Source organism: Megalopta genalis, chromosome 1 (genome assembly GCF_051020955.1).
Source record: "Megalopta genalis isolate 19385.01 chromosome 1, iyMegGena1_principal, whole genome shotgun sequence".
In the NCBI taxonomy this organism is placed as follows: Eukaryota; Metazoa; Arthropoda; class Insecta; order Hymenoptera; family Halictidae; genus Megalopta; species Megalopta genalis.
In genome coordinates, this window is record NC_135013.1 from 38,214,437 (window position 1) to 38,240,939 (window position 26,503).

At 42.9% G+C, this 26,503-nt stretch overlaps 2 protein-coding genes across 3 annotated transcripts in view; one reads left to right on the forward strand and one right to left on the reverse strand.

Annotated features, from left to right (window-relative positions):
* mthl1 (adhesion G-protein coupled receptor methuselah-like 1) overlaps nucleotides 1–20,006 on the forward strand; it is a 338,577-nt gene extending 318,571 nt beyond the window's left edge. The window contains exon 7 of the mRNA XM_033467239.2: nucleotides 8,505–20,006. Within this exon, the coding sequence (XP_033323130.1) occupies nucleotides 8,505–8,838 (334 nt within the window). The 3' untranslated portion in view covers nucleotides 8,839–20,006. The remainder of the gene's footprint in view (nucleotides 1–8,504) is intronic.
* A 1,907-nt stretch (nucleotides 20,007–21,913) lies between these two features.
* On the reverse strand, nucleotides 21,914–26,435 carry LOC117218710 (5-taurinomethyluridine-[tRNA] synthase subunit MTO1, mitochondrial). 2 transcript variants are annotated; one of them, XM_033467273.2, is made up of 10 exons: nucleotides 26,279–26,435; nucleotides 25,169–25,396; nucleotides 24,796–25,095; nucleotides 24,545–24,721; nucleotides 24,058–24,465; nucleotides 23,223–23,395; nucleotides 22,689–23,141; nucleotides 22,433–22,536; nucleotides 22,296–22,356; nucleotides 21,914–22,045 (listed from the first exon to the last, which is right to left on the reverse strand). In XM_033467273.2, exons 2-10 carry the CDS (start codon nucleotides 25,377–25,379, stop codon nucleotides 21,956–21,958), a joined length of 1,977 nt encoding a protein of 658 aa, XP_033323164.2. In that variant the 5' UTR covers nucleotides 25,380–25,396; nucleotides 26,279–26,435; the 3' UTR covers nucleotides 21,914–21,955. The 2 variants fall into 2 exon arrangements, with proteins under 2 accessions (XP_033323164.2, XP_033323165.2); XM_033467274.2 differs by lacking the exon at nucleotides 26,279–26,435 and having other exon boundaries at nucleotides 25,173–25,312.
* Between the last annotated feature and the right edge of the window lie 68 nt (nucleotides 26,436–26,503).

Genomic DNA, 26,503 nt, shown 5'->3' on the forward strand with positions numbered 1-26,503 from the left:
TTTAATAAATAAGTAATAATAATAATAATAATAATAATGATAAAAAAAATAATAATAATTAAGTCATTGGAGCTCAAACGAGGAGAAAAACGCATCAGAATCTCGATTCGTCGTACAACATAGAACCAGTCCGCCGACTTCTTTACAAAATCCGAATTTCACGAACTTCTCAGATCCCCAAAATCTCTTTGACGTCGTTATTCTGCAATGACACAAGCGGCATGCAGTTCCAAGGTTCAGCAACCGAAAGCTTTCCATTCGTTCGCGACTGTTACACCGGTCACGGTTTAAAAGTTGCAGCATCGGTCGCAAAAATAAACGCGCCGCGAATAAAGCGGGACCCGGCTCAAAGGGACCCCTTTTGAGTTATGCCCGGGCCAGAGGCGACAAGGTTGAACGTGATAAAACACGCGCTATAACTGTCGTGCGGTACGACGGTGCCGTCCCCGCGAGATGCAGTCGCGGCTCCGCGCGGTACGTTTCCGCTCCTCGAGGTTCCCGCGGGTCGTAAACCCGTGTTTTCGTTGGCTTCGGGGATGCTTCTGGCCGGGTCGAACGTTGGCCGGAAGTCATACCGAAAATCATCTCGCTCGCTAACATTGTTATTGCAGCGGAACATCGATTATCCGAGTACAGGATCCGCGTGTTTACAAAATCGTAAAGATCCTTCTCGCGCCTGCCGACGTAACGCCGGTGCTTCGGCCAATGTAACAAACGATGATTGAATATTTGATAGGAACCTTTATTTACTTCCGTCTGCAGTTCTTTGACGCTTCTTCGGGGATCGGGGATCGACGGCCGGGAATTTCTTGATGCTTATCTTTTGGCGCAACGATGATATCCATGTTTGAAAAGTGTTCAACACACAAATCCGACGTTCTAGTTTATATTAACGATAATCGCGATAATATGACAAAGAATTATGAAGAACAAAAGTGTAGTATAACATTTGAGTACTCCATTAGTTTACCGCGAGTTCTAAACAAATTATTAAAAGATACTAGTTGCTTGTATGCCGCAAACGACGCCTTTCGCTCACCGATATGGTTAAGAAATCTAATTTATGTGAATGGTCGCAATTTTAACCGTTTTAAATAGTTATTTACAACTGGTACAAGTAGATTTTGAAGCATCGGTAATTGAGACATTTACATTATTTTAATTTTCCATCGATTCCGTATCAAATTTAAGCCTTCAACATTCGGAAAATATTTCGTTGAACAACTAGAGAATTAAATAATATGACGTGCAAGAGAAAGGCAATTTTACTTAAATTTTAGCTGAAAATATGTACGTAGAAGAACGAAACATTATCCTCTTAGTGTGTCGCTTATCTTAGTCTACAGGGTGTCCCAAAAATGTCTCGCAATCCAGAAATGGCGGGTTCCTCGGATCATTTGAAGCAGCTTTTTCCTTTACAAAAATTTTCTCCGAGGCACCGTTAACGAGTTATTAACGAAAAACTGTGACCGATAAGAATCGAGTACGGCTGACGCGAGGCGGCCCTGTAAACCAGCGCACGAAGCCCAGTTCCGCTCATTGGCTCGGTCGCCTCGCGCCAGTCGAGCTCGCCTCTCATTGGTCACTGTTTTTCGTTAATAACTCGTTAACGGTGCCTCGGAGAAAATTTTTGTAAAGGAAAAAGTTGCTTCGAATGACCTGAGGAACCCGCCACTTTCGGATTGCGAGACATTTTTGGGACACCCTGTATTTCAAAGTAAACGCGACTACATAACGTTTACAACGCGATCGCTAATCCCCGTTCAGACGAGACACGGTCAGCGTCTCCGATTACATTTTCAATAGCTCGCTCCTGACTACTCTAACAATCGATTCCGGATAATCCGTGAACGTTGATTCGATATAAATATCGGAGAGTTCGCGTAACTTAATCTTCGCAAGTACACGTAGTCGCCGAGCCATCCAGCTTTTTCGCCGATTTCGCTGTCTAGACAAAACGCTCGCCATTAAATAAGTATCCGTCGCATTATATCGGGAGTAACGAGCGATCGGAGGCGATATATCGACGATTGTCAGCGCGGTTCCCCCCTCCCAATCATTTTTCTCCCTCTCCTCCGTTATTAATGCCGTCGATATTTCCGGTCTCGGCAGACGCTAACAATCCGTATCCACCCTTCTGTCTTGTTACGTCAATTAACTCGTCGCTGGATTCGCGAGCGTTCCTTTTTCCGAGCGGAGCGGCATTAATTTGAAGCATCGAATAAAAATACAAGCGAGGGTCTGCCGCGAATGATCCGGCTCCGCCACGGAACGTTTCCCCATTGGCTCGTTGCACCTCGATGACGCTCCTCCGCTCGTCTCGTTTTTCTATCTCCGAGACGTCGGCAGTCGGCTCTTCCTCCCGACTATTTTCCGCAGAGCAACTCGAAGCTCGAAGATTGCGCGGATGAGATCGAATAAGTCGACGCTGCTGTTTAAATTCAAATCTCGCCATCCGTCGCGACCGCCTAAGCTTCCACCCCGCGACGCGAGAAAACCGAGTTTTCAATTTTCTTCCGTGCGGGAAAGCGGTATCGGAAACGTCCGAAATGAAGCTTCGGTGATGCGAACAAATTGGTTAATTAATCGGGCAATTTATCGGAGGAGCTTCGTCTCGATCAAACGATTTTTGGGGGGTTGGAAGAAAAGAGCGCGCGAATAAAGCGATCTTATTATTAACAGTTTGCAATCGAAGCCAAATTAACGCAAAATTTGAAATAGTTCTTCTCAACAACGGTATTTCCATTTTATATAACACAGTGCATTTTGAACTTATGAAATTCAATTTTGCGAGTCATGCAACAGTTATGCTTTCAACAATTCTTTATATATAAGCAAATTTGATTAACAGAATTATTTTGAAGCGTGACATAACAGTTTTTAATGGTGCCTCGGAATCTGCCACTCGAGTGCAAAGGGTTAACTCTGGGACAGCGCACAATTTATACGACTGCACTATCGACGATGATTATAACTAGACTGCGGATCTCTATGCAAAATAGAAATTGTCTGCATCAATTTGGAGCAATAGAAACTGTGTACCAAGTTCGTTCTTTCTTTAATTGTTTTAATAGATTGAAAACAATATATTGATATTTTTAAATTCTTTTATTCTTCCTGCTGTTTTAAATTGCAACTACAGATAATCCTCCTATAATACATATAGACAACTTAAGCAATTTAACTTTTATTACAGATATAAATGTATGTATAACACAAAACGAAAAAAAACAAAATATTATTTTCATTTAATGTAATCTTAATTTAACCAATTTTTTCCACTACTCAGTGCATTCAAACGAAAACGTTTTTTCAGTGGAACGATATCATATTCTGAACCTTCTTTTCCATTCAGATTTTTTGCACCTTCTATCCTTTTTAAAAAATCCATAATTTTGATTTGTTTGCTGGTTCTTACAAGGTCATTGTAGATTTCATGGTATAAAAATAGACAATTTCACAGCTTCCTTTTGAATTCTCAGCTTCTTTCAGCGGAAGGATATATATTTATATACCCCTAATTATAAAAAATTATATGTTCATGTAAAGGCACTCATTATTCCTTCCCGTCATTATTTTAAGCTAATTTAGTTAATTATGTTAATGAGTTAATTTACGTTAAACAAAAATCATGCTATCTAGTGCTGTAGAAGTACATTGTCGTACAAAAGTTCTCGCAATTTTCTTATCATATTAGAGCGAAACAGTGTATTATACTCAATTATACTCAATCATCAAGCTATTATACTCAATTTTGCCGCAAATGCGTAAAGATCCGCCGTTCAGCTCTACAAATTCTGAGCATTATCCAGTAATTTCTCAAACCATATTTTTCAAGATATTTCTTGCGGCCTTTCTATTGTTCCTAACATAACAGCAATTTATTTCATTCAATCGCCGAAAATTGAATAATCTCAAGTGAACGATTTAACTACTCTAACTAAAAACTGACACAGCCACTGCCTTGCGAGGGCAACCTTGCGAGGGTTAATCACGATTCCCGTCGCGTCGACGAGGTTGCTTCGCCAATCAAGGTTCGCCTTTGTCTAATTGATTCGGCCGCGCCATATCGCGTCGCGGATGCTTCGATCCAAGCTGTCCCGGTATGACGATAAATTTTTCAGGGGTTCCGGACCGATGAAACTTTCATTCGAATAGTAACCGGTCGACCGCGGGATTATTCGGTCGTATAAAAACCGGATCAATAATAAAACAGGCGGCCCGGCCCGGTCGGTCCGCGGTTTAATCGTCGGGCCAATATTTCCATTAGTTCTCTCCCGGGCCGGGGCACCGGGCGTTGTTTGATTTTCGATTTTACACGGCCGTACCGCGACGGCATAATATCGTCGTGCACGCGTATATCCGGCCCCGCAACGACACGTGTTCGACCGTGAGTAATAGAATCAAGCGGCGGCGATTTCGGCGGCGCGCGGGGGGATGGTCCGCCGTTCGCGGACCAGTTTCGGTTAAAAGATGGTTTACACCGGATCGTGTAAAATCGATGCCCGCGAACGCGGAGCAGCGTCCGCGGAATAACAACAAGCAAACCGTTACACAACAACGGTTCCGCCGGCAACAATCCCCGCGTCCGGCCGAAAATTCGCGTCCGTCCCCCCGTGTTACGTTTCGCTGCTCTATTATGCCAACGGTCGATCGCCAGACGCGTAATAGCACGGTCAAACTTTACGCGCCGTACGTCCGACTCCGCTGATTTGACTTTCATAATCCGACCCAACCCCGTGCCGCGCTATATTTAGGGAGGCCGAATCACTTTCGAACTTCTACGAGCACCGGGATCTCGCGGTCCCGTCGGATTTTCCAGGGACGTTGCCGAGGATCAACCGGAACACCGATGAAATACGCTCTCGGACCCGTTCGGATCATGCACGCGATTCAGGATTATTTATTCCTTGACCGCCTTGCGCGAACACGCTAAAAATATCCTGCTCGGAGCGCTGGATCGTTTTGCAATGGCTCCAGAAATTTGGGATTTGTGCCGTTTAAAGCAAACGTGGTGGAAGTGAATTTTTTTGCTCGATTTAAATCGTATTTAATTTAATGATTTATTCGAGTTTTCTCGGTTATTTCAAGTTCAAGCTTGAAAGCGGCTTGCACAAAAGAGTTGTAGCAATTTTTATGTTATCGCATTTTTCAGAAATTTTCATTCATGCTTCGTTACGCAGAGATGATTTTTTTTTATTTCTGCTTTGAACGGTTCAACTGGAAACTTGGTAGCATTCGTCCTCAAAGAGTTGAATCTTTGCGCTAAGAATTATCTTATACTTTATTAACGCTAGAACTAACAAGCTAGATTATTTACACATTTTTTATATTACATTATTTTTTCTTTTGCAATTCCTGGTATTATTGAAATGTTTCTATGAGCAATTTTTAGATGTATTTCTTTATCGAAGCATATATTATAATAGAAATCGTACGAAGAGAGAGAGAGAGAGAGAGAGAGAGAGAGAGAGAGAGAAGAGAGTTTACATAAATCCAATATTATTATTGCCATAAAAGCATGTACATTAGTCGCGTTTTGGGCTCAGTAGTTCTATAGTCTTAGAATTGAGTACTGAAAGGGGCGAAATTTAGAAAAATTCTTGCTACGATGTCAACTCGCGTTTCATCAGTGCTCATCGCTTGTATCGATTGTATTTCGCACTTCTATGCAAGTATTAATAATTTCAAGTCTCTCACTGTGGTCCGGGACCGTGGACTGCACAATACAATATTAACGATCTAGCAAATGCACGGGCGATTAGAAATATACATGAAACAATTGGGGAACCGGATGGATAAACCACGTTGTTACCATTTCATGGATTAATAGTCAACGATGAAACATTATGCTTGACACTAGAGGTTCACGATTGTTAAGATGGCCAAGATACATTCGCGAAGAATTTATTCCACTTTGCTTCGGCAAATATGACAATAAAAATCGCCGAAAATCCCTCGATTTATGCGAAGCACAGTAATTTCTCCTTAATTCGCGCTCAGATTTCGGACAATTTGGGAAGAGGAGATACGATTATTCGAGCCGTGCGGCTCGTTTTTATAGTTACCGATTATTAGCGGTTATAAAAACGAGGCTCGAATAATCGTATCTCCTTTTCCCAAATTGTCCATTTTTTTGCGCGATTTGAGCGCGAATTAGAGAGAAATTACTGCATCCGCGTGGATTTGTTTTAGACGTACAAAAAATACCACGTAAAGAGTGTTGTAATTAGACAGCGGATTTGACGCATTTACAGCAAAAATTAGTGCATGCAATTTAAAACAGTAAAGAGGTTAAAGGAAACTAAGAATGTTGACGTTTCAATTTGAGCTTATAAAAATGATTAAAGAAAGAAAACATATTGCGTTTCGCTCCAACGTCTGGCAATTGATGCAAACAACTTTTATTTAGCGTAAACATCCGCAGTCTAGCTATAATCGATCGCGTAAAAATGAGACTCGCGTAAAGAGGATGCCGCTTAAATTAAGAGTCGGATGTACCCGCTTGTTATTTTCATGAAGAAATATAAAACAGCCGCGCGCAATGCTCCGTAAAGCCAGTGTTAAAAACTTCCCGTTTGGTAGTTACCTTTAAATATCTGAAATGGAACAGGCCTGTTTTCCCATAATCGCGTACTCAAGCGGACTTTCCCCGGACTTGTCTACTGACAGGTGCTATTACCGCGCGGTGTGCGAGATTGATTGACGGGTTTCCTACTCTAAAGGCGGATAATTACGGAGTCGTCGAGAGCGCGTCTATCGCGTCCCGTAAAAAGTTTCCGTAGTTCGCAGGCATAACAGAGTGAATCGTTAAAGAGCGCGCGGCTCGAGGAAAGAAGTGTTGTTTCTCGCGACTATATGCCAGAGGGTGGGAAATAAGCGAGTGTCGCGAGGAGAGAGGACACGGGGAATAATGATGGAAGGTAGAGACCGAGGGCCCGGCGTAACCTTCATAACGCCATAATTTCCCGACACACGACACCGTAACGGGTCGCGAATGTTCTGCCGGAACGTATTAATAATGCTTTGACTTCGACCACAATGCGATGCATACATTACGCGGGCGGCGCAACGTGTCATGCCGAACAAACGGATACGTTTGCGGGGCTGATTTATGCCTGTCGTAATTGAACGCTCTGCTAATTGAATCGGGCCCGGTTTTTCGAGCCGGAAATTCGTCGCGCTACCTATCCCCACGCTCCCCCCTGCGCCCCCCCGCCCGCCACCCCTACGCGGTACTCGATAATGCGCGAATCAAACTGGAACAGGTGCGCTTCTCATTGGGAAAATAATGCGGGGACAGCCGCTTGTTACCGCGAGCCGAACAATGAAAAATTCATGCAGAACCTCGCCGATCTTGGCGGTGTTTTCTTTCTGCTCGGATATAATTGATCGACCGGCGATGCGATGTCTTCACCTCTACGAGCTGTTACGTGATAGGTGACACAGTGGAACCTCGATTAACTTGGTTTTACAATAGCAGAATTTTCTACGGTCGTAATACGATTTTTACGTGTCATCAGTAGACATTTATGATAGAATCGAATACAATTTTTCTCTAATTCGCACTCAGCTTGCGCACAAAAATGGACAATTTGGGAAAAGGAGATACGATTATTCGAGCCTTCCGGCTCGTTTTTATAGTAGTTGACAATCGGTAACTATAAAAACGAGCCGCAAGGGTCGAGTAATCGTATCTTCTCTTCCCAAATTGTCCATTTTTGTGTGCAAGCTGAACGCGAATTAAGGAGAAATTACTGTAGACATTTTCTTTTGTTTTTCATATACAAACAGAATTTTTATTACGTGTATGTTTTATATTGTTTTAAAGTTCTAGTCTTTTCTTTCCAATTTTGAATGTTTTTACTTTGGTTAAAAGTCTATTTCAAGTCAATGCTTTCCGAACACGTGCAAGTTTTAATACATGATTAAGTACCTTCAGTTTTGATATCTAACTTGCAGTAGGGTAACAAAATGATTCAAAATAATTCCCAATAAAAACCTATTCATAATTATTATATCCATAAAATCAAAATGATCCATAAATGAAATAAAAATATATCCATAAAAACGCTTCCACAATTAACCTATGAAACTAGCAAATTCTGCTCAATTTTAAATTCAATCCATACAAATTTAGAAAAACTTCATAATTATATGGACTATTATTATATAGACCACAATTATATGAATATAGTATGGTTTTCACTTAATTGGCATTGCCCCTAATTTGAAACCATTTAATTTCATCCTAAACGGCTTTCTACCTAGCCGAATTTAACTAAATAATAACAATAATAAAACTATAAAGCTTGCGCTGATTCTATCAAAAATGCCCACAACTCACAAAATTAACGCCGCTCTTAATTCGAGATGTCACGTCCGAACAATCGAAAAGCTTGCGAAATCGAAGCCGCGACTTCCTCCCCGTGACATTTGCCATTGCGTCTTACCTCCCGCGATCACGATCGTACAGTGAACAGTAATAATTAATTTGCTTTCAGAGCGGCGTTAGGCCGGGTCTGCATGAAGCTGGTGGTCGTGATGGGCGTCACCTGGGTGGCCGACGTGGTCTCGTGGGTAGTCGGCGGACCGCAATACATCTGGTACTTCACGGACCTGATAAACGCCTTCCAGGGCGTGCTGATCTTCGTGGTGGTTGGCTGCCAGCCGCAAGTGAGGGCCGCGTTGAAGAGGCTGTTCAACAGAAACCCGCGGACGAACGCCGGAAGGCAGGGTAACGGGCTGAGCACGACCAGCCACGGGATGCCCAGCATGGGGGACAGCGTCACCCAGAACCCGAGCACCAAGACTGCCCCGTTGGAGACCATCTGCTAAGAGGACTGTCCCGCCGTCGACGGGAGCAGAGTCTTCTCTCCGCGCAGGAAGCTCTACGTCTCCCGTGGACCCGAGTCTGCGGCCTATCGTCAATAAACAACCGGACCGACGGGATCCAGAGAGGTGTCGGGGAGAGTAACGTCAGCTCCGAGGCCAGACGCGGAAGTTGCTCCGGCCACTCGGAGACCGGAAGAGCACACACAGTATACGAAGCGAAGCGATCGGAGCGCAGAGGCGCGAACACGCGTAGGGGTCGCGACGATAGGTCGAGTAAGCCGGGATTTTCAGTTTCCAATACGGCTGTTATCGGATCCCCTCGCCGGAACAATGCCGACCCGTCGCGCTTCGATCGGCGATGCCAGATAGGAAGCCGCGGCGAACGGCTTCGAGGGTCGGCGACCTCGGGACCGTGAACTTCGACGCTGTTTCGTAGACGCCGGTTTACAGCCAGCCAGCCAGTTTTACCTTGCGGAAGTCAGAATTTGTTGCAGACTGAACTCACACACTTATTCGTCGCACGAGGTGGCGGTCTAGAGGCAGAGTTTCCTAGAAGCGTCGGACGTGAACGGCTGAACGCTGGCGCGCGCGTCCGCCGTTTGATATTTTCCGTAATTAGCAGTCATTTGTTATTCGGCGTGTCAGATAGAACGGTGCGCGTGCAGAGACGGTGAATTAACATTTTTTTGGAAAGTAGACGATGAAGAGGAAATTGCGTCGAGCAATTTTACAGACGGGAAAAAGAGAGGATATTTAATGCTAGAACTATCGAGTAATACCCAAACGCGACTAATTGTTTCGTAACAATGCAAAAACTGGATTTATTTCAACTTCGTATGATTTATATTACAATATACGTACACTTGAACGAGTTAGGGTATCCAAAAATATCTCCTGGAAATATTTTTATAATATCGAGAACCGTAAAAGAAAAAAATCAGAGGCCAGTCGTTTTGACCGGCTTCGTAGTTCTAGTGTTAAAGATGTACAGAAAAAGGCGAGACGAAGAAGATTGTAGCATTTTAATAAGATCGATTGATATAATGATGATCAATTGATAAGTAACGATCAGAATCATTTACAGAATAACGAGGAGACGTGTAAGCAGTTTTTTTAAGTCGAGTAAAAAGAACGAGCCAATTTTATCCGAACCTCTTTTTGGCAATAATTCTCTGGACATTTTTATACGAAGACGTTGATGTTAACCACGATGCGTTCGCATGTCTGAACTGTTTCCAACGTTCTCCGTGCGCCGGGCGTAGACGCAACATTTCGAAACTGCTTACAAAAGAGGAAAAGCCTTTATTTTCCGTTGCGTCGGTATAAACGCTTGTGACGCATACGTCTGACGCACATAGGAAATCCCGCCTCTGCAGATGTAACGTTCACCTCGGTACCGATCGATCGGTGTCCAGTGGCATTACGACAATCATTTCTGAGCGCCGGTCACCGGTGACCCCGGCAGCAATTCGACGCGGAGGATTCTCGGTTCCGGGGGCCGTTTTTCGCGCGAGCAACGGCGGCCTCCGTTTCGCGCGCCTCGCGTTCGCCGACGGGCTCCTCCGTCGCGCCGAGGTCGTCGACCTTGACGACAGAAGTCCCCGCGAAGAATGTGTCGCGCGAGAATCGCAGACGACCGCTCGTCCCCGTGGACCCGGCCGCGGGGAATGCGACGCGCCGCCGAGAGAGCCTGTCACGTTGAATAGTTCATTGTCACGGCGGAACACAATAGGAGCGCGGCGAAAACAACGCGGTGCGACAAATATTCATAGAGACACCCGGTTCGACTCCCACGGGGGCCAGGTCTCCATCCCCGTTCCTCGGGTTCGAACGTCGAATTCCCGAGCGGCCGTGCGCCCGTCGTCGACTCCGCCGGCCGCGGACCCGAAGAAGTTTGAACCGCCGCGACGGCACGCGGGTGTAACCGGCGCCGCGACCGGCCGCCTCGTCGATCGGTTATTTATAAACGGGAGGACTAATGAGACGACGCGTGCCCGATACCGAGACGATACTTTGTTCGAACGTTATTAATAAACGGCGCCAGCCGAGGCCGGGCCCGTTTCGGGCCGGGCATTTCTCGTCCCGCGTCGGTAACGATCGGACTGCGGATATTCGTGCGAAATAAAAATTGTCTCCGTATCTCGTGTCCAAGAGAAACGAGACGATAATGTACTTCTTCATTTTAACGATGTTGGTACAGCAATGCTCTGCTGTATTTAAGCATCTCTTCGTTTTCTCGTCACTGTTCTGTGTTTCGTTTATACATTTCTGCTGCAAATGCATCAATTTCGCAGTCCGGGAACGATCGACGAAGGCCGCCACTGTTCAGAGCCACGACCTTTTCTTCTCTTTGGGTGGTTTACTCAACGACTTGGCCCGTCTAGGTCGGGGTCGGTCTTCGGGGTCGTCGAACGACGCTCGCTGCGTTCTGAGAAGTCGATTTTTGCTAATCGAGAGCTGACTCGTTAGCTTCTCGTTCCAGTATGTCGTGACCCTCGTGGAACGATTAGGCGGACTGCGGGTCTTGGGCGAAGATGGGAGAACAAATTGTTGGCAGAAAATTGAATTGATGGAGCGGTCCAATTTATAATGAACTCGCGTTTGCTATAATTTAGATCGTTGTTTTGTACAATGATCTTGCGGACTAACATCGAGCCGCGGTTTTTGGACTGTTAAAAAAAATCTATGAAAAAGGGAACGGTGAAAAAATACTAGATAAAGTTAAGACACGATTCCTATTTGTTGGAAGTGATAAAAGACGAAATAAAATTGTTCGCAACTTCTGCCTACTCGTGATCGATGCGACAAGCCTTCACTTCGCTTTTAAGATCCGCAGTCTACCAATTTTTTAGTTCGCATTTAACTGGAACTCGAAGAACAGAACTCGGTGACATAAACTGCGTTAACGCTGGAACCACCGAACCAGCCAAAACGGCTGGTTTCCGACATTTTCGATACGGTTTATGATATAAAAATTGCTCCAGGAGAAACTTACAAACTTCTCGCGCGAAGCTGTGATAGATCCAATCTTGCCATTGTTGTGAAGCAATGCACGTTGGTCCCGTCCAGAGTTCCATGGTTCTAGTGTTAATGATGCGTTGGGTCTCGACAGGTTAACGAGTCTATCAAAATCGACCGAACGGATTGTTAAGCCGGATGAAACCGGTTCGCTGTCCTCTATTTTCTAGCCAGCCTCTCCCATTAGTCCTCCCAGGATTCGATTCTCGAGGACGACCTTGACCCCCGCGGCGAGCGAGAACGCGGTGGGGAAACGCGTGATTCCATGGTGTCTACTTTCGGGCCGCGGCTTCATTATTCATCGGGCGCGCTCGAAGCCGGCAGCGCGATCGCGCTTCAATTTTCTTTAGCATAAATTTGCATCGACGGAGTCGCCGCGCGTCCGCCGCGATCGAGGGGGAATCCTCGGCATTAGCATGCGCGGCGTCGGAGCGGTTTTACGCCGGCGTACCTCGTCATCGATCGCCCCTATCGATCATTCGTTAAACAGCCCGATTCCGGCCACTTTCTCCCGGGGCTTATCGCTTGTAATCCATTCATGGTTTTATCGGCGTGTCCACGGCTTCGCGCGCGTCTTTTCCCGGCGTTCCGTCGTCACCCCGCGCAGCCGTCCCGTGTCCCGCGGAACAGCGGGGACAAATATCCGCTCACTGCCAAGCATCGATTTCGATACACAACAAAGAAGACTCGAGAACAATTAGCAGAGAGTTTCGCAATAGCGCTCGACGAGCGCTCGGCGATCGCGCGCCGTTTATTCTGTACTCGAGACCGAACCAGGCCCGTTTCTCTCTCTTCGGAGCGCATTTTCTTTATTTCATGGGAACGATGGAGAAACCATTTACGTTGTTTTACGAACGAAGATCAGACTGCGCAGGCTGGTTCAATCTCCTCAAGGCGGATCTTTTTACGGGTAGACAGACATGAATTTTAGTTGTTTCTTTTTTTCTTTTTGTTCGTTTCGAGCAGCCCAAAGGAGAACGATGATAACGGCTGCGGGACTGTAAACGACTTTACGCGATCATGGTGCGCGAAAGTACGAGAATCGTTCGTGTTTTCGTTTCAGCGTCACCGTGCGCGAAGAGAGACGAATTCGATTTGTTTAGCGCGGTTTCGTTGGCGTCGCGTAAAGTCACGGAGTCCGATCGTGCTCGCCTTGAGGGGACCGTTGTTTTTTTTTTTCTGTTTCGTTATCGAAAGGGTGCTCGCGAATCTCGGGTACAGAAATATCTCCTCCACCGGAAGCACAACGAAGCGACATCGTATACGATTTTGCGAACCGTGTTTTTTTCTACTTTTCATACACAGCAGATTTTCGAGATTTTACACAGAGGACACCGTGATCCGACGAGGAAAAAAAAAAAGAAAAGAAAACGGCCCTCGGCTGTTCGCGTTCTTTCGTCCGCGGTTCGTCGATGGACCGAGTCCTTGTTGTTGTTTCGTTTCATTATGTCTCCACCCCCCTCCCAACCCCCTCAACGACGTTTCTTGTTCGTTTGAAACTGTTACGTGAGTCACGCATCCGCGACGCGACATGCACGTAGGTAGGTCAGGGCATAATCGACTCGAACTCGTGACAATACACTCTAGGAATTCAATGCCTTCGGAAATGCCTTCCAAATGTGGTGTTCAACGTGCCGAATTGTATACAATGGGGAACCAGACGACGGAGAACAGCCGAAATCTCCTCTCGGTTCCCGCGTTCAGCGCGTGCGGCCGCGCGAGATTACCATTTCTCTCTACGCCGCGATGTCCGGCCTCTAACTTCCGGTGACGTTCGCCAACCGCCTCGTTCGTCTTCTAAAGGAGAACTACCATGAATGGGACAGTTTTGTTTAGGACGAGATAACGACATAGTAAATAAATAACCTTGGCATAATCTTTACTAGAAGAATGCAATGTCAATAATTCTTTTTTAAAGTGCACTTTTTTCTATTCAGTTGATTGCATTAAATGGGACAAGTATATTGGACATGTTGTATAGGCAGGTACATAAATAGGCACATGGACTGTACCATGAATGGTGCATTTTATCAAAATAAAATAATCTTGGTATTAATCTTATAAGTACTGTTTCTTGTAATAATCTTCAGGCACATAAACAGATACATAGACTGTACCATGAATGGTGCATTTTATCAAAATAAAATAATCTTGGTATTAATCTTATAAGTACTGTTTCTTGCAATGATCTTCGGTTAACATCTCATTCTAGTATTTTATCACAAGAAAGAATCCTTTCGATAAAAAGAAACTGATTAAATTGTATGTAAATTTAACTGAAAATTAACAAAAATTTCTGAACAGAAATTGAATTTTAAATTGAATTGAATTTAAATTAAACTGAAAATTAACAAAAATTTCTGAACAGAAATATCTTAAATATTATCTCGACAAATATTCCAAAAATTAATGATATTACAAGCAATAAATGTTCAGGCCAGCATTTATGTTTCGTTCGCCCATTTATTACAAATCTTGCACCGATACCAGTCCTAATTACTTCGTAAATGGTTTTTTTTTACAAATTACGTGTGATCAGATGTGCATAACATCGTTACAAAACAAGTACCATTTTATTATGAAAAGATTCGTAATTTTTTAGGATAATGGTAACATCTCATTCAATATGTGTCCCACTCGTGGTGGTTCTCCCCTGCACCGTTAACCCCTCCGAACTACATCCACCCACGCAATGTTACATTCGTCGTACTTTATACAAAAGTACCGTTTGCCTTCGATTTCGAACACGTTCCCCGTCGTGGCTGCCGTTTTCGGCGCCATTTTCATGGCCGACGCCCTCCACGTCGTGAAACAATACACAATGAAATGTTCGGCTGTCCTGAAAGTTCTTTTCACAGCGCGGCCGCTTATTGTCAGGCAATGCGAACGTAAATGCAATCGTCGACAGTGTTTTAAAATAATGGAACTTTTGGGACGACCTAGTAATTTGCCTTATTGCCAATTTCGGACAAGTGTACTTCACCTTTTCTACCATGTTTTATACTTTTATACTATGCACCCTCGTTTGTCCCAAACTCTGCAACCTGTTCTTTTCGACCGAGTAACGCGGTGCTAAATTTTCTAACCCTTTGCACTCGAAGCTACTCGGAGAAGCTCGAGTATCGGAAATCGAGACAATTTTTCTAAACTACGATATTTACGTTTCCAACGCTTACGATTTTTAATAACGTAAAAATTCTATTTGGGACTTAATTCAGCGATTTTGAATGGTGATCCATAGTCACCATTCGAGTGCAAAGGGTTAATTGACAGACGAATAGTCGAATATGTATACTTAATGAAGATGAAAGTGTTAAATTAACGCCGGAGACAGGCGAGGGTCGAGAATCGATATTCCTAGGAAGCAGCTTTGCATTTTGAATTGAACGTGAAACCGACTCGACGAGGAACGTGTGCGAGCCGTCTGAAATTCTGTGAAATCGCCGGATCCCTTGAAGACAGCGATTTTTGACGGCACTTTATAGACGACTGTCACGGCGAGTAACAAGTTCGGAGTTGAACGAGCCCTCGAGGGGTTAATTAATCACGATAGCTCATCGATGGGGTCACGTTCGAGTCACTCGAGACCCGGCACCGTCGTCTTCGCCGTCTTCGTCGCGAACTTTGAAAATAGCTCCGGCGCGGATAAAAACGCGTGGTAGGAGGAAAATCGTGTGTATCGATTCCGGGATCGAATCTCACGGCGAACGTGATCGGAAGCGAGCAGCGATCGCACGCACCGCATAAAACCTCTACGTAGAGTTAGTAAACCGCGCTCGAGTTTTGCTATTCGTCAGGCAAACACGTGGCGCGGTCTTTGACCAGCGGCTCGACCCAGCCGCAGAGAGTAAAATCATTAGACTGCGGATCTTTATGCAGAATGAAAATTGTATTTGTGAATTGCAACAACCAATTGTCGGGCAGAAAGTTCTTTCGCGTTTTTAACAATTTAATAAATAATACGACGACACTCTTTAACTCCCTCGAGACAGCGGAACATTTTGATAAAACTATAACTCGATGTACTTTGGATCATTTATAATGTTATTTAGCAATTTTTCGAACATATTCTCTAATGTATTTTGTCCTAGACACGTTAGATTTTATATAAAACTCGACGATTCCGTTGACAATTTTAACGAATTGCCAGAAACCAGATAGTCAAGTAACAATATCTCCATTCCGGGTCAAAACGGACCCGAGCCTCGCTGTCCAAGTGTCAATTCTCTTAAGTCGGTCGGCCGTTTTAAAATTGACCCGCTCATTTTCGTCATAAATGCATAAAATCCGCGGTCTCTACCGATCAGGTGCACCCAAGAGACTGAGCCGCGCGCACCCATCGCTCATGGTAGCCGAAACCATCCATCTCCCGCTCGAGGATCCTCCGAAGCTGTGATCAAAAAAAAAAAAAGGAAAGAAAAAAGAAAAGAGGAAAAGGAATGAAAAAATCCGAGAAAAAGTGCGCACAGTTCCGATCCTCGAGCGGGCGCACGGATCGTTTCACGAACCTCCTTAGTTCCTTTTCTTCTCGGTGTGAATGTGTGAAGCGGACGGGGGCGTCGTCGTCGCGTCCAACGACGACGGTCACGACGGAGAGGATCTCGTCGAGGGAAGTCCGGGGGAATCGAAAGAGACGTCGACGACGTCTCCGTCCGCGTTGCGTGCGTCCTGTGTGCGTGCCAGGTTGTAGCGAGCTGTTGCGGGCAGTCGCGTGACAATGCGAGCGTGCGAACGGCACCGTGTAATTAGTGTATTAACGAGCTGTAACTTCGTTACAAATCCCCTCGCTGTGTATTATCGCGGCGAACAATGCGCGGCAATGCGCGGCGACGGTCGCCGCGTGGCGCTTATAATCGCCAGGGGACTTTCCCGTCTTCTGGATCAAGGATCCATCAGCGTGTCTACCACCGCGCTCGGATCCATCTGTCCGAGATGGACGCTGGCCCACGAACCGTCGCCGCCTCTGGTCCACGTTGATCGCCGCCCGCCATCGCATCCTTGTAGATAGCATTCACTGGTCATTGTAATCACGCGTATAATCACTGCGGACGTTGGATCGCGATAATTGGGCCGATAACGCTGCTATCCAACGGCCCACTAAATCTGTAAGTTATTATTCGGTGTCCGACACCGCCGGCAGGTTCTATAGACGACGGGAGCGTCGTCGCCGCGCTGTCTACCCGACAATCTACTATCGAAAACGACGATGCAACGGCGATTGCACGCTGAAATAGAGTTCCATTTAGATGCGCCGATAGGCGACACCGATCTTTAGCCTGCTGTTTGAACATTAAAATGGCGGCTGAGTGAAGTTTCACATGAATGCACACTGAACAGATTTGCGGCAGAGGCAAATGGTAATGGGAAGAATGATTAACGTGTTCATTGTTAATCTGAAAATCCAGAAAATCAAAGTACATGATTTTTTTTTGAGTAAATATATTACTCTTTGATCTCTCTTTGATTTTACGGAACTGTAAACAGATAAAAATAACAAACAATTTCATCGCACCACGTTATTATTTAACACTGAAGCAGCATCAAGCAGCAATTTATTTCGATTTTTGTGAAGTTTTTGCTATAAAACTTGCTCCGATAATATAATTTATTCAAGCATTTTCCACGAAAGAGTCTGAAAAGTTTGCAAAATTGCAGCACAGGAGAACAGTAGTCACATTGACCGCGGTTGATTTAGCGTTAAACAGCGTTAAAAGCTGTGTCGCCGACGCTTTCATCGATGCCCAAAATTCAACGTAATTCAATCGATTTTCAAAGGATTTCAGATAACAATGTTTCCGTTCCCTGCTTGTCGGCGCGCCTGATAAAATTCGTTTCCGAACAAGTAATAAAAAGCGACGATAACTCCAGGATAGGCTGGAAGCAATAAGAATAGTAATTCCGCGACGAAGATCGCGCGAGTCCGTAGAATCTGTTCGGCTCGCGGGCACCGCTGTACATTAACGTAACGTCCGTCGTAGCCGGCGGATAGTTAGTCAGGTAGTTAAGATAACCCACGCGAAGGGACACACCCGTAGCCTTAAACTAATTTATTCGGAGTAGACGTTGTCGGCGTACGAACAATAAGATGAACGGTAAGGTATTAAGCGTAGTGCTACCGATACTGCCGGGACAGGCCGCGTTATCCTGCGAGATGTACGCGAGCCTCACCGGCACACGATTCGAATCGATAGCTCTAGGGTAGAGGATGTACACGCGCGTTTATGCGTACACTATCGCCCAGAAATACCTGGTCAGCTGGAACAGTCACCGACCCCGGGGAAGAACGCGGAAAATAAGGGCACACGACAGGCCACTCATATTCCAATCGCGCTGTTTCGCCATTTCTTTTTCATGCGCACTTGCGCGGTTTGTTAGGCAACCCTTCCGCCGCCGTACGCATTGGGGCAATTTCGTTTTCTCCCCGCGAAATTGCCGAACTGTGGATCTCTATGCGAATTCCCATCGTCGCGAGTTGTTTCCTGCGATGTCAGAACGAGGAAGAAGAATTTCTTTAACTGTGGAGAAGAGATGAAAACAATCGGTCGTGTCCTGAATTACGATCGGACTGCGGATTTCACGTATTTATTGCAAAAAAAAGAATGACAAGAGAAGTACAGAACAATGAACACATTGGAAGAATTTTCGAGCGTTGTTGCATTGTTTTCAATCGATTGAAACTATCGAACTAAGTCAGAATGCGAGGAAGAAGAATTTCTTTAACCGTGGAGAAGAGATGAAAACAATCGGTCGTGTCCTGAATTACGATCGGACTGCGGATTTCACGTATTTATTGCAAAAAAAGAAGAATGATACGAGAAGTACAGAACAATGAACACATTGGAAGAATTTGAGAGCGTTGTTGCATTGTTTTCGATCGATTGAAACTATCGAACTAAGTCAGAACCAGGAAGAAGAATTTCTTTAACCGTGGTGAAGAGATGAAAACAATCGGTCGTGTCCTGAATTACCTTGGGACTGCGGATTTCACGCATTTATTGCAAAAAAAGAGATGATAAGAGAAGTACAGAACAATGAACACATTGGAAAAATTTAAGAGCGTCGTTGCATTGTTTTCAATCGATTGAAACTATCGAACTAAGTAATACGCGTTGTCTTACGATTTTTGTTTGAAACAATTGCTCAAGAAAATTTGTGTTTTCCATAAAGATCCGCAGTCTAATCGTGATACGAAGTCTTTTGCAGAGAGCCTTTTAGAGATAAGAAGTTGTATACGATTATGATTGCGATAACGAAATGGTATATCTCTGCGAAAGTGTTGGCAAGAATCGCGGGATCTCGGATTTACTGATCTGCCCGTTGATCGAACCAGCGATCGGATGATTTTGAGCGGTAGTGTACCCGGTAGCTTGCCAGTATAGAGGCGTAGGGTTAAGGTGAAGCTTGAGAATCGCGTGAATCACGCGGCCGGCACCTGGGAGGACGAACGGGTGTTTCTCCGGCTTGGGAGAAGGAGGAGAACGACGAGGAGAACGGTCGTTCCTGGAGAAAATCCGCGGCCGTCCGAGCGATGCCTCGGTCGATCATCGGAGGTCCGCGTGCCTCCGCGTAATATACGTGCGGAAAATCCAACGTTGAATTTAACATCGCGACGGTCGCGGTTGGAACGCGCGTCGGCACCGTCGCGCCAAGATCGTTCGGATCGCCTGGGAATGCTTCTCCCGACCTCTGAAACCACTCGAGCCCTCTCCAGGTCGTTCTCGCCGGTCTCGCGGGAAATCGTTCACTTTTTGTACATTTTTTACACACGCGGCTTGCGTCCGATGCGGCACGCGATTTTTGTTCGATGTTGTGCAGACTGTTGAAGAAACGCGTGCGGATTTCTTCGGAGTGAATACCGAGGCTATATGTATACAAATTTGAGAGCAAGAGAGAGAGAGAGAAAGAAAAAGAGTGATTGAGAAAGAGAGAGACAATAGTATTAACTGGTCGAGCTAAACGTAGAGGCGAGCCTTGCGGCGGGGCTCGTCTCAGCTCGATCCACCATGTAGAGGACTGTCGATTCACTTATGGTAGAGAGTTTACGATTACAACGACCCTGTACTACGACCGAGCGTACACCATTCCTGTACAATGTATCGTAACAGTATTTACTGTCGCACTAATGGTAATAAACGATAACTGTTAGTACGTTCCTTGGGAGTTTTCGTTCGCCACCCCCTCGTTAATCTTCAACTCTGGCGATAGCGTCCTTCTGAGGTAACGAATCTGCAGAATTGATCAGCTTTCTAAAGGTAAACCAGCGAAATTCACGATGTTTCAATTTCGGATAGATTTCATGCAATAGCAATAGGACAGTTGCAATACAATCTTCTAACGCAGTCCCTTGATTCTTTAATATATTTCTTTCAATTGTATTTTGAAAATATTTAATTAAAAATATTCGAATTTAAATTATTTTCAATTTAAAATATCTTAATTCAAATTATTTCTAATTCAAAATATTTTAATTTAAATTATTTTTAATTCAAGATATTTTAATTTAAATTATTTCCAATCTACGATATCTTAATTTAAACTACTTTTAATTCAAAATATTTTAATTTTAATTATTTTCAATCTAAAATATTTTGACTTAAATTATTTTCAATCTAAAATATTTTGATTTAAATTATTTTCAATCTAAAATATGTTGATCTAAATTATTTTCAATCTAAAATATTTTAATTTAAATTATTTTCAATATAAAATATTTTGATTTAAATTATTTTCAATCTAAAATATTTTAATTTAAATTATCTTCAATCTAAAATATTTTAATTTAAGCTATTTTCAATATAAAATATTTTGATTTAAATTATTTTCAATCTAAAATATCTTAATTCAAATTATTTCTAATTCAAAATATTTTAATTTAAATTATTTTCAATCTAAAATATTTTAATTTAAGCTATTTTCAATCTAAAATATTTTGATTTAAATTATTTTCAATCTAAAATATTTTGATTTAAATTATCTTCAATCTAAAATATTTTCATTTAAATTATTTTCAATCTAAAATATTTTAATTAAAGCTATTTTCAATTCAAAATATTTGAATTCAAACTATTTTCAATGTAAAATATCTTGTCTAAAGAAGCTCACGCAGCGACGGAATGCGCTAAAAACACGAAGCCATGAAGAATTCTACCATCGAACCGACGTCCTTGTTGCAATCGTTTCCGACTAAAAGCATTCTAAAATTCGCTAAGCTTTCCGCGAAGCCTGCCGTTGACCAAACGGGCCGAACGTCCGTCCAATCGAGTGGCTCATAAAAATCTCTGATTCGTATAAACATCCGCAGTCTAATTCGAAACGGCCTCGGGCACCGTGCTCGCAGAGTTCTCGGATTTCTAACGACGCGACGGCGCCGGTGCACGCGCCCATAGAATCTAAATTGATTAGCCCAATAATCGCGTAACGACGTTTGCCCCGGGTATGCATCATCGATTCGGTAGCGGGAAGTTTGGAGCCGGACAGACCCTTTCTAATTCAATCAGGCAACTTCCCTGTCACGGACTCGGGCATTAGCCGAGCGAAACCGGAAACTTCGACCGCATTGTTAGTCGGGGACAATTACGCCGGGTCTCTTATTAAACGAACGAATTTTACAGCCAGTAAATTAGATTTGTGCCCCGGCTTCGCGTTAATTCACAAGAGGAGATAGATAGATAGATAGATAGATAGAGAGAGAGAGAGAGAGAGAGAGAGAGAGAGACCGGGGCGCATCGACGAGACAGACCGTTGTCATTAATTCTACGCGGCGGCGATGTTTCGAAACGGGGGCAAACATCGAAGTCCGATAATTCTTGTCGAATAGACGAGTCTTTATTTAAGGAAGATCGATGGCAGAACTCGGCTCGTTGCATCCGGTAGCCAAACCAGCGGGTGCAACGACCCTCTGTTTACTCGGCTCGTAAGTCAGGCGTTCGCTCGCTGATAGCTGAGTGACATCCTCAGAATTTGGGTCGACGTTTGGTAAATGACTCGGTTCGATATTCTCGGCTAGAGGCTCGCCGGGTTCGAGCCTGCAGGATAATAAATAAATCTGGTACATCCGCGGTAGCTTTTGAAGGTAATATCGTTTATTTCAGCTACGTGGGGATTATACTGTACACGAAGTCAACTTTATGTAATTTATCAGTCGCAGAATGGTCGACGGTCTCACGCCTGAGATTCGACTGGCTGCCGCTATCTGTAATAGAACGGTGTTGAGAATAAAAGTTCAAATCCAGAATTGCTAGGTAGCTGATTGTTAATAGGATCAAAGGTTGTTGAACTGACGAATCAAGGCCAAAACAGCAAAATTGCGACAACGTGATATCACTATATCGAAAATCTTCGTTGATACCATAGACTTTAGTTTAGAATGTTGTTTCATGTAATGAAATAATATAGGAATAAATCAAGGCATCGAAATTTGGTAACGCAGTCTGCGTTCTTACCGTATACGGCTGAAGCATCGACAATTTCTCCTTCTCTTCTATGGATATGGACAACCGTGGCCTGAAACGATACGCGAAGTCGATTAGAATTGTTTCATAATCATATTTTCTTTGTTTTCTGCGACCATTAAACGTACAAATTGTAGTCGATGTCCGGAGGTATGATCATCTCCTCGTTCTTGCGGATCTCGTTGACCTCGTTCTGTTGTTCCGCGATCCCATTCGCATAACTCGCTTCTATCTAGAAGATCAATTGAACGGTCATAATAATCAACGATGAGCGTCTACTGATTTACCGACATTAGTTGCAATGAAACACACTCGGCAACTCGGGCGTGTGCTCGATTGCAACGAAGAAAACGTAACCGCGCTGCGTGAAGCGATTTTTAATACCTTCAATCTTCGTGCTAGTACTGGATCGTCGGACAAGTGCCGAAATCGATCCGGAAGTACTTTGACCAAAGTTTCGACAGACACGGTTTCCTCGTATGCGCCCAACATCTGAAAGGGGGTTTTGCATTGAACGTTTTTCGACGGTCGGAAATTCAGCAACCTCCGCCATTTCACAGACGACCGGGATTCACTTTGCAACAAGTCGATGCTCTCTTGTAATTTCGACAGAATGCTTTCCGTTCTCGACATTCTCTCTTCCGACACGCAACCCGTTTCGTAGCCTTTCCTGGTGAGCCTTTGGTCGGCGTTATCAGGTCGCAGGCTCAGCCTAAACTCTGCACGGCTGGTGAACATCCTGTAGGGTTCGTTCGTCCCTTGAGTTGTTAGGTCGTCGATGAGAACGCCTATGTAGCCCTCAGTGCGATTAATTATCAATGGTTTCTTCTTCAGTACCTGATCAATTAATTCTAAATGTGATTTTCGAGATTCGCTTGAAGCGGAATTTAGTAAATAAATGATCAATTAATTGGAAACCTTGGCTGCAGCATTAACACCTGCCACTATACCCTGCGCAGCTGCCTCTTCGTAGCCAGTGGTGCCATTTATCTGTCCGGCGAGGAATAATCCTGGTATCCTCTTTGTTTCCAATTTAACGTTCAATTCTGTAGGATCTATATAATCGTACTCGACGCCATAGCCAGGTTTCACTGCGAACAAAACATAATCTTTAGCTGCATAATGAGAAAAATGTTCATTTCGATTATCCGGTGTCCAGGGAACCCAGACAGTGCCTTAGACTAAAATATGGTGATTTAGGTGTTAAAACAAGTGTACAGGAATTATTCAGAAAATTCTTCTGCATCTACATCATTAGAGAAATATATTTATTTCTGAAAATGTCGAGAAATTGTTCAAATAAACTGTGAACAAATTGTTTGATAATGGCGCCTCTTGTGGCGAAATTTGAAAATTTTTTTTCGGAGTCTGTTCAGCGCCAATTGGGGTAGTGGCAAAATGCTCAAACTGTTAGCCAAATTCAATTGGTAATTTTGGCTAACAGTTTGAGTGTTTTGCCACTATATGATTTGGCGCTGTATGGACCTTAAACAAAGCTTCCTAATTTCGCTACGAAAAGCGCTACGATCGATAAATTTGTTCACTCTGATTCTTACCGGTATTTATATTGTGTTTTATGTACAAAGCGGAAGGAATCATTTGCATTTGAGTAATTGATAATATTTAAATATTTTCCTATTGAGATTTTATAATTTTGAGAATTCAAATTGAAGCTGGAAGAGTGCACGTCTAAATATATAAGGCATTCTTGATAATAGCTACAAGTACAACGATCAATGCAAAGAAAACTTACACATTTTGGCATTTTCTAATCCTGGTATGCACTGTATCAGCTGTTGCTGCTTTTCTGCTGGAAGAGTACATGATAATCCCGAGGGATATATCATAGGTGAGTCGAGCCCTTCCGGTTCCAACCAAATATGGTGCTCGTTTGCCGGAAATTTTAAGATTTTGCTCTCTATACTTGGACAATACCGTGGTCCCGTTATCTCCTCCGTAACATGTGAATTACAATGCAAATTCTCTTTTATTATTTTGGCCACTCCATCCGTTGAATGTGTTCCATAACAATTTAGTTGCTTCTCTACCGGTAGCCAAACAGTCTCGTTCAGGAATGAGAAAGGTGTTGATACTTTGTCAGGTAACTGTACAGTGCATTTGGTAAAATCTACAGTAGATTTTTCTATTCGTGGTGGAGTGCCTAAATAATATATTGGTTTCATAAATGTAATGTAACTAGAGTCTCTAGAGACAAAAATGTCGGATGGAAAATCGCATACCAGTTTTCAATCTTCCCATTCTAAATCCAGCCTTTTCTAATGTATTAGCTAAGCCTATGCTTGGTTCATCATCAAGTCGTCCAGCAGGTCTTTTTTCTAAGCCAATATTAATTTGGCCCTTTAGAAAAGTACCAGTTGTTATAACAACTGCATCACTGCATATTTTTGTTCCATCCTCTACAATAAGCTTGCTATCAATTTTTAATTCTATGAAAAATGATATACTTATTATGATTGTGATATAAACATACTGAGAACTATTCCACGGCAATTTGGAGAATCTCCTTGTATGATTAAATCCTCCACAGAGGATTCACATATTTGTAAGTTAGGAGTATTGAACAGTTCTTTTTGCAAGTGTTTCTTGTATAAACCACGGTCGATCTGTGCTCTGTAGCCCCATACAGCTGGCCCTTTACATCTATTTAATATGTTATAATGAATCCCAGAGAGATCGCATATACGACAACAAACACCATCCAAAGCATCTACTTCTCTCATGAGATTCCCTTTGCCAATTCCACCAAAGGATGGATTGCACGACATTTCTCCTGTTTGGTAAAAACATTGTGCTGAATTATGAATCCATGAAGTTTTATTTTACTATACAAATAGAAATCATACCTACTGTACTTTTTTTATGGGTAACCAGTAAAGTTTTAGCACCCATTCTGGCAGCAGCTGCACAAGCTTCTGTTCCAGCATGACCACCTCCAATCACGATCACATCAAATTTATGTTCATTGATAGTGGATGAAAAATTTCTCATACACTGGTAAAACCTTTTTCTATGGTGAAAACCCAAAGAGGATATTCCAATCCTTTTTAGACTCATATTACTGTTAGATTGACCTAGGATAAAAAGATAAAATACTATTTATATTTTTATAAATAAATTTAATTTATTATAATTAAATATACAAAATACAAAATTTACAAAATTATAAATAAAAAAATAAGAGACACGGATGCTTATGATATAACAAAGTCATGATTTTCAAGTTTTTTAAATATACAATTGTATTTAATTGCATCTTGAATTTTTGACAAAATAAACTCATTACATAAATCTGCTTTATTCACAAATTTTATGTTCATATATTGCAGATCATTTAGGAACTCCAGAACAAAATCAAAACAATTCATTGCTGTTTCATCATAATCTTCTGATTTCCACTTTGTAAGCTCTAACATTTTTCCTAGAATTGTATCCCAATGGTAATCCCAAGAGCTTGGGATTATTTTGAATGCGATACAATTTGTCCACTTTGATCGATCATTTAAAATTATGCCTTCTTTATCATATTCATAAATATTTCCTTTAGAATCTGTTAATCCTATGTGTAAATCTTTAAGCATGTCATAATCATTTATAAATGTGCCTTGGGATGGTCTGACAATTACAGCAGTTGGATGATATGCTGCATTTGTGTATGGATATGGTACAAGAAAAGGTTCTACATTATACTCCAAAATATGTGACTGACAAATGGGACAGACGTCTGGAACATTTTTACACAAAATGCTTTTTGATGAACAATGGCGAAAACATATAATTCCAGGATCAAAAGCCATAATATCCCTGCTTTCTTTTAACAATCTCAAAGGAATAACGTGTTCATAGAATCAAGTGAAACAGATACAAACTTCAAAAGCTATAAAAACAATTTATTTCTTTCATTATTCACATCAAATACTCAAGAAGCAAAATAAAACATGCTAAAAGTATTTTACCTTAATCGATGAAACGTTAAAGTTTATATATTCCTAGATACATTTATAAGAATATTTCAAGTATTTTTCATACTTTCACGTAACCTTTGAGTCACTTTCATATCGCACTATTATGTGTATCATTGAAACCATAATAAGCATAGACTATGTGTCGGAGTAGACCAAGCATCATATTGGGTCTTTCTGTCACCCGTTCTGAAATACCAACATCCCTTAAAACTAGTG

Bases quoted from the DNA above. Each gene is read 5' to 3' on its own strand.
- LOC117218710 (XM_033467273.2), bottom strand. From the start codon at position 25,379: ATGAGTCTAAAAAGGATTGGAATATCCTCTTTGGGTTTTCACCATAGA. The intron at 24,466-24,544 runs GTATGCGATTTT...TATATTATTTAG, and splicing joins AATGGGAAGATTGAAAACTG to GCACTCCACCACGAATAGAA. The intron at 22,357-22,432 runs GTACGTTTAATG...GTATCGTTTCAG, and splicing joins CCGGACATCGACTACAATTT to GCCACGGTTGTCCATATCCA.